General features: G+C 42.7%; 1 protein-coding gene across 1 annotated transcript; it reads left to right on the forward strand.

Annotated features, from left to right (window-relative positions):
- Positions 1–1,166: 1,166 nt before the first annotated feature.
- On the forward strand, positions 1,167–12,048 carry LOC306981034 (plasma membrane calcium-transporting ATPase 2-like; the record flags this gene model as incomplete). The annotated part of the gene is made up of 19 exons (XM_079580580.1): positions 1,167–1,362; positions 1,639–1,836; positions 2,039–2,296; positions 2,910–3,032; positions 3,390–3,554; positions 4,261–4,398; positions 5,154–5,368; positions 6,020–6,262; positions 6,361–6,602; positions 6,764–7,001; positions 7,225–7,404; positions 8,125–8,212; positions 8,437–8,543; positions 8,622–8,813; positions 9,017–9,230; positions 9,626–9,837; positions 10,943–11,050; positions 11,130–11,318; positions 11,755–12,048. 19 exons carry the CDS (start codon positions 1,167–1,169, stop codon positions 12,046–12,048), a joined length of 3,600 nt encoding a protein of 1,199 aa, XP_079436706.1.
- Positions 12,049–14,920: the final 2,872 nt, after the last annotated feature.

The raw sequence follows: 14,920 nt of genomic DNA on the forward strand, positions 1-14,920 counted from the left end.
TGGTAAACGTTAACTTAACTGATGGTTTGTGTGATGGTCAGTTTTGAGTTAGTTCATTGAAGTAACTCTCTATGTTGAGACATTGCCCTTGTGTATTGCTAGAATACCATAACATTATGTGGTTTACTAGAGTTTAAACTAGTTAATTTTATTAAATGGTCGTGAATGAAAGCAGTTGACGCAACGTCAACGGCCCACACCGAACGGGGATTCCCGGCCAACTGCGCAAGGGTTCAATCGTCTCCGGTTTTTTACTTTTCAGACCCAATGTTCTTCATATTCAGGTTAAGTTAAGTTGTGAGGTGTTATAAGGAAGATCGGTAAGTTACATGTCGATTTCACAATGATTCGGAATTGAAGCATTTATAAATGTTTGAGAAGTCTAGCTAGTTTTGTCAGTACTAACGGTAGCCGGCATAATGACCAGTAGCTTGCCTAAAAATTATCGATTTCTAATTAGTTTAAACCGGTTAAACCACATCTAATAAGCCAAGTTGTTTGACTTTTAATCCTTTTATTGTAAAACATGACAAAACCTTTCAAAAAGTGTTATGAGTACAGTAGGCTACAACGGATGCTAACACTGTCATCTCCACTGGTTGTCATGGTAAATGTATCCAACATGCAAAGTGATGACTTTATTTTTATCATTAATGCCTGGACTTCAGTGTAACTAAGCTCCTTCAGATCACCGTTATGCGATGTTTGGTGTATGGCAAAAACTAAACCTTCAAGATTACATAATTCCGTCACACACACATCCCCGCTCTGCTCTTTGGCCTGGACATGTCACTGAAATGGGGAGGAAGGAGTTCTTATACTTGGAGCTCTATAAATAACCACCTACTAAGGGGATTGCCAACTTAAGCGCTAGTGTTCACTTTATATATATTGTTGCACTGGATCATTGTTAAAAGTTAAAATTAGTCCTTAACTGTATTACTGTGTGTGCACCACTAAAAACTTAGTACCCAACCAGAACGGATCAAGCATCAAAACAGGTTGTACTGTACTAAAACAACACTAATGTATTTGTTAAAAGAAGATTTTATATGTGAGGATATTGGTTTTGTAGACACAATCAATTGTTCCTTGTCCTGTTGTTGATTCTTTGCAGATCAGCGACTACTGTGTTCAAAAAGAATGAGAAAAGGACAGAAGTAAAGATGTCCAGGAACAGTGGCAGTGTGCCGGCCATGAACCGTAAGTCCTCACGGCGTAAAACGAGGCGCAGCTTCTGCCGTATGGAGGAGCTGAGCACCCTCATGGACCTCAGAGGCATCGAGGGCAAAGAGGAAATTGATCGGCTCTACGGGGGTGTGGCCGGGCTGCTAGGCAGGCTGCGAACATCAGCCACAGAAGGTACTCACTCACTCAAAACATGGAAACATTGGTATCGCTGTCTTTTACAATCTTGAATGTATTGTTTATATATATATGTATATATGTCTTTTTATGCTATGGACCTAGAGTCTGAATAAAGAATGATGATCTCTTCTTCAACAGTACATATTCAAAACTTTGAAGCGCTCTCAAATCTTTGCATGGTTGAATTAAGTTAATCCATGTGACGAATAAATGTGAATAGTGCAGGTTTTTGTAAATCTAGCTCTGACTATGTTGTGTTTTGTGTGACAGGGCTAAATGGAAACGTGGAGGACATAGACCGTAGGAAGCGGAGGTTTGGTTCAAACATCATTCCTCCAAAGAAGCCAAAGTCATTCCTACGACTGATATTTGAAGCACTGCAGGATGTCACGCTCATTATCCTGGAGGTGGCAGCTTTAATCTCCTTAGGCCTGTCATTTTACAAGCCAACCGGATCTGAGCGTCCAAGTAAGTTTATAGTTTTTATACATTATGATTATCTAACATCAGAGGTGGTAAGAGTAAAAATGCGTATCTTCTACACTTTCAACTTTCCCAACTTAGACTGGGAGACCCAGATTTGACAGATCCAGGTGGTTATTACATGATACATCGTATCACCACCTTGTGGATTAAAAGCCTCCTGTCGCTTGTACTCTGGTGTGTGCAGGTTGTGGCACAGCGGCGGGCGGCGTGCATGACGAGGGAGAATCAGAGGCCGGCTGGATCGAGGGCACAGCCATCCTTCTGTCTGTGGTCTGCGTGGTGCTGGTGACCGCGTTTAATGACTGGAGCAAAGAGAAGCAGTTCAGGGGTCTCCAGAGCCGCATTGAGCAGGACCAGACGTTCACAGTGCTCCGTTTGGGACAAGTTGAGGCCATCAATACATCCGAGATCGTGGTCGGAGACATCCTCCAGATCAAATATGGTGAAAAATGACACTGAACACATCTTTACATGATTGAGGAACATGTGCAAAAATGGATCAGCATCAGAGTAATTTACACATTTTCTACTGATTTTTTTCATCAGACTTGGAGCCCTAAATCTGTTACACACAATTTTAAAGGTGCATTCTGTAAGTGTATTTCTGCAAAAGGAAGTGCCTATTAGTGTGTCTTTGACCTTTCAGTAACTCAGCGGCTGTATGAGTGGTGAGCGCCTTTACTCTCCACCATAGTGGCCTCTAGGACGCTCCAGTTGTTTTTTAGGCTTTCTGCTGATTTGTTTTAGAATAAAACAGAGGACGGCAGTGAAAAGGTGCGTAACTGACTGGTGTAGGACGGTTAGGTGGGTTTTGAGTCTGGATTTGAAGAGTGGCAGGAAGTCTATTTTACCAAGGTCTGGGGGAAAGAGTTGGGGAGCAGAGAGGCTGAATGCTCTGTGCCCACAGGGATGAGTTTGGCCGATGGGGCAGAGAACAGAAATAGGTCACAATTATAGTTTTTTTTTTCTCCATCAAACAGATCTCTGGAATATATCAGTCCACGTCGAGCTCCTTTTGTTGGTGTTTGAGTGATTTGATTGTGTCCTTTGTGTAGGGGACATGCTTCCGACGGATGGCGTCTTGATCCAGGGGAATGACCTGAAGATCGATGAAAGCTCTTTAACCGGAGAGTGCGACCACGTGAAGAAGAACGAAAAGGATCCCATGATTCTTTCAGGTGAGTCTTATTTATCACATAAGAAAACTCCACTCGGATATCCCATTTTCGGTTTGCTTGCCAATAGCTCACTCTTAAACATTTTGAAATGATTGTTTGATATAAGCAAGCTGATCCATTTTCTTTGTTTTTGGACCCAGACAATTATTTAGTCCGACAGTTTCTACTCTGAACGCTCTCCTACCTTCTTTATTCACTCAGACTCACTCTACAGGTACATTTGCTTTGGGTTAGTGCTGTGTTAATTCAAGGTGCCATTAAATGCGATCATCAGAGGTTAGATTGGTTGAGGTCTATAATTAACACAGACAACAGAAGCCATTTGGGGAGAACTGAATGTGTACTTATTTCCCTCAGGCACTCATGTTATGGAGGGTTCAGGAAAGATGGTTGTGACGGCGGTTGGAGTGAGCTCTCAGGCTGGGAAGATCTTCATGCTGCTCGGAGCCGAGGAGGAGGACCAGCCGAAGAAGAAGGCCGCGAAGGACATGACAAGTGAGCGCATTTTACTCCGTTTACACAGTTACCACAATCACTACACTTCATAACGTAAGAAAGAACAGCAACTTGAACAGGTCTATTAGGGCCATATTGCAGAACTTTCTAAGCTTTTGGTGCGGCACGGTGGCTCAGCGGTTAGTGCTTGTGCCTCACAGGTCGAAGGGTTCGATTCCCACCTGGACGGGGCCTTTCTGTGTGGAGTTTGCATGTTCTCCCCGTGTCTGCGTAGGTTAGTGGTAGGTTATAAAAAACATGTGCAATAGGTTAATCCTCCAGCCAGGTGTTTCTGACCACCAGCCTGGCCCCACATCATGGAGACGGGTCCCCGAGCGCCGGCCCCTGCTGGCAGCTCACTGCTCCTACAGGTCGCCCCATGCCACACTGAGGATAGGTCAAATGCAGAGAACTCATTTCTCTACAGAGATTTCTCTACAGACATTAATGCAGTATAAATTATTATTATTATTTTATGTTGATTCTTTACAACAGCAACTAAATAGTCATGAAACATGTGAGTGATAATGATCAGCTAGACCAACAGTGCTATTTGTCTCAGCGTGTTCAGCGTGATGAATTCATCAGGAGAAGGAAATATCTGAAGTTTTCTATCAGGTTATATTTTCTTGATTTCTTATGATAATGATCTTGTATGTGAAGCAGTGATATGAAGCTAATGCTATAGAGGATATTTGAATGAACTGCTTGTGTTTGTGCTTGTGGCATACAGATAAACAGGAAGAAGGTGCTTCTATGGAAATGCAGCCCAAAGCTGGAGATGTGGAGAAGAAAACCCACTTCAACAAAAAAGAGAAGTCTGTGCTGCAGGGAAAGCTGACCCACCTGGCTGTGCAGATCGGCAAAGCAGGTACTGCACCAGGTTTACACACACATGAATGGTCTCTCTGTGGTCCACACAGCACATTACTCAAAGAGCAGGACTTGTGATTGGCTAATACCGATGTTTTATAGATTAGCTCAATTTGTTCTAACCTAGAACAGTGTGGTCTTTTACAGCAGTGGTTTTCAGCTGGTAGGCTCACATGACCCACCATAATCCTCGGATGACAAGAAGAGACCTAAATAAGAATTGAATAAATGAGTACACTAAATGAGCTCATGAAGATGAAGTTATGATAAAAACAACTCCTATCATTCATGTTAGAATAATCTTTTGTCTCTAGGAAAGGCCCCCGCCCCGACTTTCTGAAAATGGTTCAAAGAGACACTTTTTGGACCCAACTAGGAATGGGACGATAATTAAATTGTGGGTCACGATTATCTTGGCCAAAATAATTGCGATTAACGATATTATCACAATAATTGCCTATGGTTTAAAAAACATCACTTAAACTGCAGAAATGATGGAAATTAGGTATTGAATTATTCGTCTTAATTTCTTTCCCTCATAAAGTAAGCTCACACGGAGGAAATAGTAATGAATTGAATTACTCATTACTGGGAAATCAAACACAGTTACTAACGCAGTTATTTATAAACGCTGTCATTACCAACACTGGTCCCAACCCACCTGCTGAGAATGACTGTTTTACAGGTACTAGTGCCCCTTCAACCACTGGAAATGAAGGAATCCATCAGCGATATTTCTCCTTTGTGTTTCAGGCCTGTTCATGTCGGTGCTGACTGTGATAATCCTCATTATTCGGTTCGCCATCAGCACATTTGCTGTTGAGAAAGTTCCCTGGAACGACGCCTGCGCCCCCTTCTACGTCCAGTTCTTAGTCAAGTTCTTCATCATCGGAGTGACTGTGCTGGTGGTGGCTGTGCCGGAGGGGCTGCCTTTAGCTGTGACCATCTCCCTGGCCTACTCTGTCAAGGTCTGTGAAACCTCCAGAGCTTTGAAAGTACAACACAATATTCACAGAGGGACACGGAGGGTCATTAATGGTTATTCATATGAAGATTTGCTCTGTGGGATAATGGAAGCTGTCACCAAAATCTAATAACCATTCCAACATTCCTGACTTTTTAGATGTTTAGGTATTTGTTTCATAAATACTTACTGTCATACATACCCCTGTCCCCGTCTGAGAGGGGAATGTGATTATTCTGCCATCTTAAAAGCAGATTTGTTTTATTGCAAAGAAAGTTCTACTGCGTCTAATGTGCTGTTCAAGCCCCTGATACACAACAGTGATTTAAGTCAGCAGGTCAAACCTGAGGCCATGTGTTTGTGGGTGTTCTTGGTGGAGTAAATGCACCAGTGATCTCGCAGCTGCTCTCACTCTGCCCTGGAGGCTCCTACGGCAGGATGCAGTGCTGGCACAGGACCACACAGAGATAGATGCTTTTTGTTCGAAGGGCCTCAAACTGATGTCCTCTTGAGACCGGTGATGTGGTGTTTTTCCGGAGAGTTTCTCAGTGATGCGCACATCCAGGAACTTGGTGCTGGTCCCTTTCCTGCAGCAGCAATTTATGGTCATGTCCATAGTTTCTGAGTCGTGATAGTTTTATTTTTGTGATTCCAGAAAATGATGAAGGACAACAACCTGGTGAGACACTTGGATGCCTGTGAGACGATGGGGAACGCCACGTCCATTTGCTCGGACAAAACAGGAACACTGACAATGAATCGTATGGCTGTGGTGCAGTGCTACTGTGCGGGACATTACCACCTAAAGCTCCCGTCCCCTGACTTCTTCCCCACACACACTGTGGACCTGCTCTTGAAGGGCATTGCCGTCAACTGTGCCTACACCACAAATATTATGGTATGCCACAATCCACAGGAGGATTCAGACATTGACTTTATTAAAGTAAAAAGATTTAAAGTGAACCATAACATGTGAACGCCATCATGTCTCCACAGCCTCCAGAGAAAGAGGGAGGGCTGCCTCGACAAGTAGGAAACAAAACTGAGTGTGCTCTTTTGGGATTCGCCACCGACCTACACCGCGATTATGAGGCCATCCGCCGGCAGTTCCCCGAAGAGTCCCTTTACAAAGTCTACACTTTCAACTCCGACAGAAAGTCCATGAGCACCGTGCTCCGGAACGAAGACGGCAGCTACATCATGTTCAGCAAAGGAGCGTCGGAAATCGTGCTGAACAAGTGTGTTGTTCTGCTCTGTCCAATGCAGTGGTGTATCAAAGATAATTCTATACTGTATTAGAACTTTGACTGCTCTGACTGTGGTTCTTTTGTGGCTTTTTATTTTGTAATCTTATCTTATTACTTTCTATTGGAGCTGATGGATTGGTCGTCCTGTGCAGGTGCTGTAAGATTGTGTCGTCTGGGGGAGAGGTGAAGGCCTTCCGTCAGGCTGACAGGAAGGCAGTGGTGAACAACGTGATTGAGCCCATGGCGTCAGAGGGCCTCAGGACCATCTGTTTGGCCTATAAGGATTTCCCCGCCTCAGCAGGCGAGCCGGACTGGGACAATGAGGGTCAGATTCTGTCTGATCTTACCTGCCTCTGCATCGTGGGCATCGAGGACCCTGTACGACCAGAGGTACAGCTCATGTCATCGAATATCAACATTTACACTTCAGTCCTATTAGTGACCTAATCAAACACCTGCATTGGCTTTTAAAGGATACAGATTTAAGAATATACCACATACTTTTTTGAATTTTGTGTTCTTTGTACACAAAACTCTACCTTTTTTATTCCGTCGTCCACCTGTGTATTTTTCACACACTGTAGAGATCATTTCCCTCTGCCCGTCTCTTCAGGTTCCTGAGGCCATCAGGAAGTGCCAAAGGGCTGGAATCACCGTCCGAATGGTCACAGGCGACAACATCAGCACCGCTCGGGCCATTGCCACCAAATGTGGCATCTTAAACCCAGGAGACGACTTCCTGTGTATGGAGGGAAAAGAATTCAACCGGCAAATCAAAAACGAAGAAGGCGAGGTCAGAGCAGAAAAACTCGTACCGACACGCACCATGGATTACATGTTTACTCCAGTCACTTCTTCATGTGGTTTAGCTTTGATCTTCTCCACAATTAGAGAATGTTTTGTTAATGGACATATTTAAATGAAACATTGAAAGAAACATTTCAACGGGATATTTTTACATAGTTGCCCGACGTTTCGAGAGTCATACAACTCTCTTCTTCAAAGGGACGTTCAAATGTTTTTAACAAAATTCAAATGTATTTAACCTTCAATGTTGTATCTACCTGGATGAGATCAATCTTCGCAAGAATTTAATCAGAATTTGGCAAGTCTTGCCTGGTGACTGCAATCTACTACAACACCTGTGTGCTTGGAGTGTCACAAAACCCAATCAAACATCTGATGGGACTTAACATCTGTGGCCCTTGGATGACTCTCGAAACATCAGGCAACAATGTAAAAATGTCCAGTGGAAATATTTTTCTCTCTCAAAAACAACTATAAACTTTCTTGTATATTTGACCCATCAGGCCTCAAAACCAAATCAGGACTAAACCAGGTCAAAGATGGACCTGAACTGGGTGTAAACATCAATGAAGCATAATTTAATTTATCTCTAAAATATAAAAGTCTCAAATGTCAGATGAATAAACCCATAAATGGTTTGAGAAGAACACTGATGCCATCTGGAGATTGTTCATTTCTGTCTCACTAAAGTGTTGTTTTCCCACAGATCGAACAGGAACGAATCGACAAGATTTGGCCCAAACTGCGCGTCCTGGCTCGGTCCTCGCCCACAGACAAACACACTTTGGTGAAGGGTGAGTCTGCACTGGCTCCTGTGGCTGTGGGACAAGCTCACAGCGATCTCCAGTGACACATGTGTGAAGCATTAGTTTGAATATGAAGTGTAGAAAAAACATGAACTCAAAGGTGCTTGAAGAGCCGTAGGTTTTATGATTTTGATGTTTTTACATATTTTGTCAACATTCCTCTGTTTTGTCAAATTCTTCATGTTTTTCCATAAACACTTTTATTTTGACAGGGATCATTGACAGCAAAGCACTGGAGCAGCGGCAGGTCGTGGCTGTAACCGGAGACGGCACCAACGATGGCCCTGCGCTCAAAAAGGCAGATGTCGGCTTTGCCATGGTAACGGCTTTCAACCATTAAATCGATATTTTAAACACACAATTGTGTACAGAACTTTCTAGTTTTTGTTTTGCTCAGGGCATCGCGGGCACTGACGTGGCGAAGGAGGCGTCCGACATCATCCTGACGGACGACAACTTCAGCAGCATCGTCAAAGCCGTGATGTGGGGCAGGAACGTGTACGACTCCATCTCCAAGTTCCTCCAGTTCCAGCTGACGGTCAACGTGGTGGCTGTTATTGTGGCCTTCACTGGAGCCTGCATCACCCAGGTCCGCACACGTCATCATCATCATCATCATCAGTCACACAACAACAACAATTCACGTTTTACTGAAAAATGTCAAATGTAGCTTTTTCCGCCGCTGGAATCCTTTGTTTAACCGTCTGATGATCCCGCTCCTCCTTCAGACCCCCAGTCCGAGCCCTGACCCCTGACCTTCGGGGTCATAAATGTTGTTATGCGTTGTCTCAGGATTCGCCGCTGAAGGCCGTGCAGATGCTGTGGGTGAATCTGATCATGGACACTTTTGCGTCACTGGCTCTGGCCACGGAGCCGCCCACCGACTCTCTGCTGCTGCGGAAACCGTACGGGCGCAACAAACCGCTCATCTCCCGCACCATGATGAAGAACATCTTAGGACACGCCATCTTCCAGCTCGCCATCATCTTCATGTTGCTCTTCGCGGGTCAGTGACTGAAAAATCTCAACAATCACTACTTTAGTCACGTCAGACATATCACAATATTCTACTAAAGGCGGCGAAAAACTGACCATTGTCCATATTACGACATGAATGAGGCCTGCAAGGACTAATCAGCTACTCAAATAACTGACAAATTATAATGAGGTTATAGATAATAGTTATCTATATCTGCTATATCTGAAAGAAGGAGATTGTTTTTAATATATATACAAATATTTTTTATCAAAATTCATCAATATCTTAAATCTTCCAAGTGTAATGAAAAACAATGGTTAATGACTCGCTGTCTCATCTACAACGTAAAACATGTGGCTAAATTGTTGAGGACGAGAAGCTTCGCAAACCTCTGCCTTAAACCATGGTGTTCCTTGTTTTAGGTGAGCACATCTTCGACATTGACAGCGGCAGAGACGCTCCGCTCCACGCGCCGCCCTCAGTGCATTACACCATCGTCTTCAACGTCTTCGTCCTCCTGCAGATCTTCAACGAGATCAACGCCCGAAAGATCCACGGGGAGAGGAACGTGTTCGAGGGCATCCACAAAAACCCCATTTTCTGCGGCGTCATCGTGGGAACCCTCGTGGTTCAGGTGAAAAAACGCCGTGTTCGTAACTCATGATCAAATCCTTCTGTGTCTCAAACTCAGATTCTTTAGTTGCAGAAAAACCTTCTCTTTCCTCCTTTTCCATCAGTCATTTCTTTGTGAAAAATTCGAATTTATTCATAGTATTGGTTTGAATAGATTGATATTAGCTCTAAACTTTAGAGCTAATATCAATCTACTTTAGTGTCTAAAGTAAATGTCCACATTTGTACTCCCATGTTCATGGCATGTCACTGTCGTCATGACAACAATAGCCAGCTCCAGAGAAACAGATCAAATAGAATAGTTTGCAAGTTTCACGTGTGGACCCGGGGACTGACTTGACTAGGGCTGCAACTAACTATTATTTTGTAATCGATTCATCTATCGATTATTTTTAAGATTAATCACTTGGCTGTGAATGGTGAAGGAAAATTTTACTTTTTTCAATTTTTTCATCACATTATAGCTTAAGGCGAGACACTTTAGGTGAAAGTATTGATTTTTCACGCAGTGGTCGAAGTGGAGATTTGTATCTATTTTCCTCCCTTTACATCTTAGTTTTCATGTCAGATATAAAAATGACAAAACTCACCCGCATGATGTTTATTTTATGATATCTGGCCATTTTAATGCTCAAAATGCCTTATTTTTATGGGAAAACATAAAATGACAGAAAAAGTGCAATACATTTTTTTCTCATATTTATATCTGTGATGTTCAGCAAAAGTTTCAAATTGACATCTCTACATTTATTTTTTTTCCCTATTCACCTGCAGCGTCTCGCCTTAAGTGGCGCTGCTTGAGGATGTGTTGATGGAGTAAACTAAAGGGAAATGTTTTTTGAAGGCTCTATTAATGAAATTTACAATGTACAAAACACGACAGACCCTAAATATAAAATCAAAGTAGGTTTTCATCAAAAATACTACATTTTTTATGTCATTTTTGCTCCATTTTAGTCTGTGTGAACCAGAAAAAGATTAATCGATTACCAAAATAGTTGTCGACTATTTCAATAATCGATTAGTCGTCGATTAATCGATTAGTCGTTTCAGCCCTACACTTGACAGTATTTGTTTGTGACTGTGGCGTCCTGTTGTTTGTGCAGGTCATTATTGTCCAGTTTGGAGGCAAACCGTTCAGCTGTGTCCCCCTCAGCCTCGACCAGTGGCTTTGGTGTGTGTTCTACGGCTTTGGCTCTCTGCTCTGGGGGCAGGTCTGTAACATTTAAACTGACATGGACATTCTGTGTCCATGTGAAGCTCTAACCCGCCTCTGCTCGGTGGCGCCCTCAGGTGGTGACCAGCGTGCCGACACGGATTCTGCCTTTCCTGAAGTCAGCAGGACAGGACACTCAGAGAGACGCCACTGCACACGACCAAACCGAGCTACAGAAAGACGACTTTGAGATTGACCACAGCAAGATGGAGCGGAAGAACAGCCGCGTTCTGTCGTGCCGCAGCGTGCGGCGCCTCAAGTCACAGGTCAGGACCCGCATATTACACTACAACACACTACAGTCTAGGGCCGCATGGTCGCATTTCCTAAACAAGGCAATATACAAACATATATTAGGCATTAATATTGCACTACATTTACATTTTACTTGCCACCTTTGATTGAACAGGAATAAATCCACAATGTGTATCAGCAGTTATGGAATTATGTATCTATTTATAGATTTATGTATTTGACTGTTAATGCTCAAGTATGCCTGACTACTCTACTACTTAAATAAAGAAGTACCACATACACTACAATTCCAACATGACACAACAGAGACATTGATTTGCAATATTCATCTTGACCGATAGATGTTTACATTCCGATGGTACATGAAGGGAGCATTCAAGCTACGACTCAAAATACAGCATCAGAGACTTTGGCGTGGAGGTGACAGTGCTTTATGCTTCATGTCAGATGCGGGTGGTGAATTCATTCAGGGACAACGTGTGTCCGTACGAGAGCCTGGAGTCGCCCAAGTCTCGCAGCTCCATCCACAACTTCCAGACGCATCAGGAGCTCGGGACCATCGACGAGGAGCCTTCCTCCAGAAGTTCCAATCCACCCAGTGCCCCGCCCAGCGGAACTCCCAGCAGCACTCCCGCTCGCTGGGCTGACCTTGTAGAGGTCGACCCAGGACCAGCCCAAGCTCAAAGGAGGCCCTCAGTGGACTTTACCTTGGAGCCCCCTGATCCCTTCAGCACCACCTGAGCTCTTCACCTTCTGCAGCCACTGTTTTTGAGTTCCAGTTGTAGAGACTTCAGTCAAAGAGTGCACTGAGGAGCAGTTTGTTCTTTTTTTTTTTCACTTAAAGTTTATTGTTGATTGTTTATTTTTTTGATTACATTTGCAACCCAGTGTCAGTGGTCATAGTGAATAAAGTCCGTGTATAGAGTCCATTTTTCCCATCTCTCTTTACAGATTTCTTGTTGTAGTCTTATAATATAAGTTAGTCTCTCCATGTTGTGAATTTCCTCTACAATGTCTCTCCAGTTTTTCAAGGTAGGGGATCCTCTTTACACCATTTCCGTGTAATGGCTTTGTTTGATGCTGCCAGAAGGATTTTTGTCAAGTATTTGTCTTTATTTTGTATATCCTTTCCCGTTAGTCTGCCGAAGTACAGAACTGAGCACGTCTTTGGTAGTTTATATACAAGTATTCTCCCTGACTCTTGCCAAATACTATCCCAGTATTAGGATAATTTTGTGCACTGCCAAAAAATATGTGCATGACCCACGTCCTGTTCACCGCACATCCTCCAGCAGGGCTGACATACTGATAAAGTCGCCTTCTTTGGTGTTATAAAAAATCTTACCACATTTTTCCAACAAAATATTTTCCAATTCCTAGAGCTAGACGAGGTCAGTTGAGTTTCACATATGTCATACCATTCGTCTTCACTTATTTCTACTGATAATTCTTTTTTCCATTTATCTCTAATATAAAGTGTTGAAGTTTTTCTATTGGATACCAATCCCTGATACAGTTTAGATATCAACTTTTCTCCTTTGTTCCTATATGTACAACCCACAATTTCAGTTATAGCATTTATTTCACCCGGGAGATCTGGCCTCATCTCCCTTTGATAATGGTCTCTAACCTGCAGATACATATAGAAGTCTTGATGTTCCAAATCGAATTTCTGCCTTAAGTTTTGAAAGACCAGACTTCCAAGGTGAATTTGGTGATTGAATCCAATTTCTTTTCATTTTCTTTGAATATCTTCTTACTAGCTATCACGGCACATACATGGTACTCATCAGTGTTCAACTCTATTTGTTTCCACTTTGCTGTAAAATGCGGAAAACACCAATTTATCATAGGTTTGAGTTGAGCGGTGATAAAATATTCTTCAAAGTTTGGCAGCGCCAATCCTCCCTCTTTCTTTGGTAGTTGAAGTGTTATGTCTTTATAAAGTTGTTGATTTAAGGCTTCATAATTAATTTTATACAACTTAGAAGACAGAGGGACACCAAAAATTGGTCTGAGGGCCGCATTTGGCCCCCGGGCCGCAAGTGTTTATAGGATGATTGGAGGGTCTTTCATCGCCCCCTTGTGTCTCTGGCCAGAAAACCATGTTTGCAACTTGACTGCCACCGGTCCGGAGCCACCAATACACACGATTAGAAATACGAAGAAGAAGCTAACATGCTAACGGGCAAAGCTAGCTGCGGGCTAACGCTGCTTTAAACAGTATTTACAGCCAAGTTTGAGTGAAAAAAATAATTTCCATTGTTTAATCGGATGCACAATATCCCGCTCTCCCTTCGCCTTTCCTGTCAGCGCAGTATTTACTCTCCAAGACAATTAATAAGTTAAAAAATCGTAACTTGCTGCGACACCTGCAGTTGCGCTTATGGCCTCTAGGGGGAAGAGTTGCTTGGTACTGCTTTAAGAACCACTGGTTGTTTAGGGACGATTAACAATAATATCGTTAATCGCGATAAAAAAATGTGGCAATTAATCAAATCGTGATTATCGTGCTAGAAGATGATCGCTAAATCCATCAGACGACCAGTGCTGGTAACTTTACCGGGAGTGAGCTCGTTTCCATGGAGATGTGACTAAAGTCAGTGGTATTTAAGATTTCAGTGGGTTAGTTACTTTGATTACCCACGCATCGAGCTGCTCATGGGCTGCATGTTTTGTACTGATGACAACCAACAGTACAAAATGCTACACAGTGTACCTTTAAATACTTACTTTATGTCTCACTCAATGTGACTTTTACAGCCGACAGTGAAGAGGAATATTTCATAATCGCCCAATCCTCATCTGCAGTTTCAATGATTTTTTTAAACCAAAGGCAAAGATCGTGATAATATCGTTAATCCTTATTATTTTGGCCAAGATAATTGAGACTCCAAATTTCATTATCGTCCCCTCCCTACCTGGGGCGGACTGGGACTGAAAAACAGCCCTGGACTCTGACCGGCCTGGCCCAAATTAGCGTAATTGTGCACTTCCACAAATACATATTTTAACCTCTAACCACCCGCCTTAACCGAGTGCATTTTCCTCAGGTCGACCTTTTTTTTTTTTTATCATCAGCAAAAATAACAAATAAGCAAAATCATTAATATAAATAATAATGGCCCCAAAATTGAACCTTGTGGTACACCATACACCACGGAATTCCTTTTAGATTCATATTTTTTTTAATACTTTAAACTTACCCAAATCTAAAAGCTTCTCGACTGGAGAGCAAAGGAAAGCTAAGACCTTCAAAAGTGATGGTAACTTTTTGTCATTTTTTTGTTGTTTTTTTTCATTATTTTCTATCATTTGTTTGTGTTTTTCTCACGTTTTTGTCGTTTTTTCTGTCCGTGTTTTTCTCATGTTTTTGTTGCCTTTTCATCACATTTTTTGTCACTTTTTGTTGCTTTTCCAGCACATTTTTGTTTTGTTTTCATCCTCTTTTTCTCGCTATTTTGATGCTTTTCTTTTAAGCTTTTAGATTTGGGTAAAGCTCAGTTGAGGCGGGACCGGTGGCCCTAGAGCCAGTGGCCCTTCTGTGCTCTTCCAGAATGGACATATGGCCAGTCCGCCCCTGCTCCCTACAGGTGTAATTACTTTCTTTGTA

This window comes from Gobius niger (genome assembly GCF_951799975.1).
Source record: "Gobius niger genome assembly, chromosome: 21".
Classification (NCBI taxonomy): domain Eukaryota; kingdom Metazoa; phylum Chordata; class Actinopteri; order Gobiiformes; family Gobiidae; genus Gobius; species Gobius niger.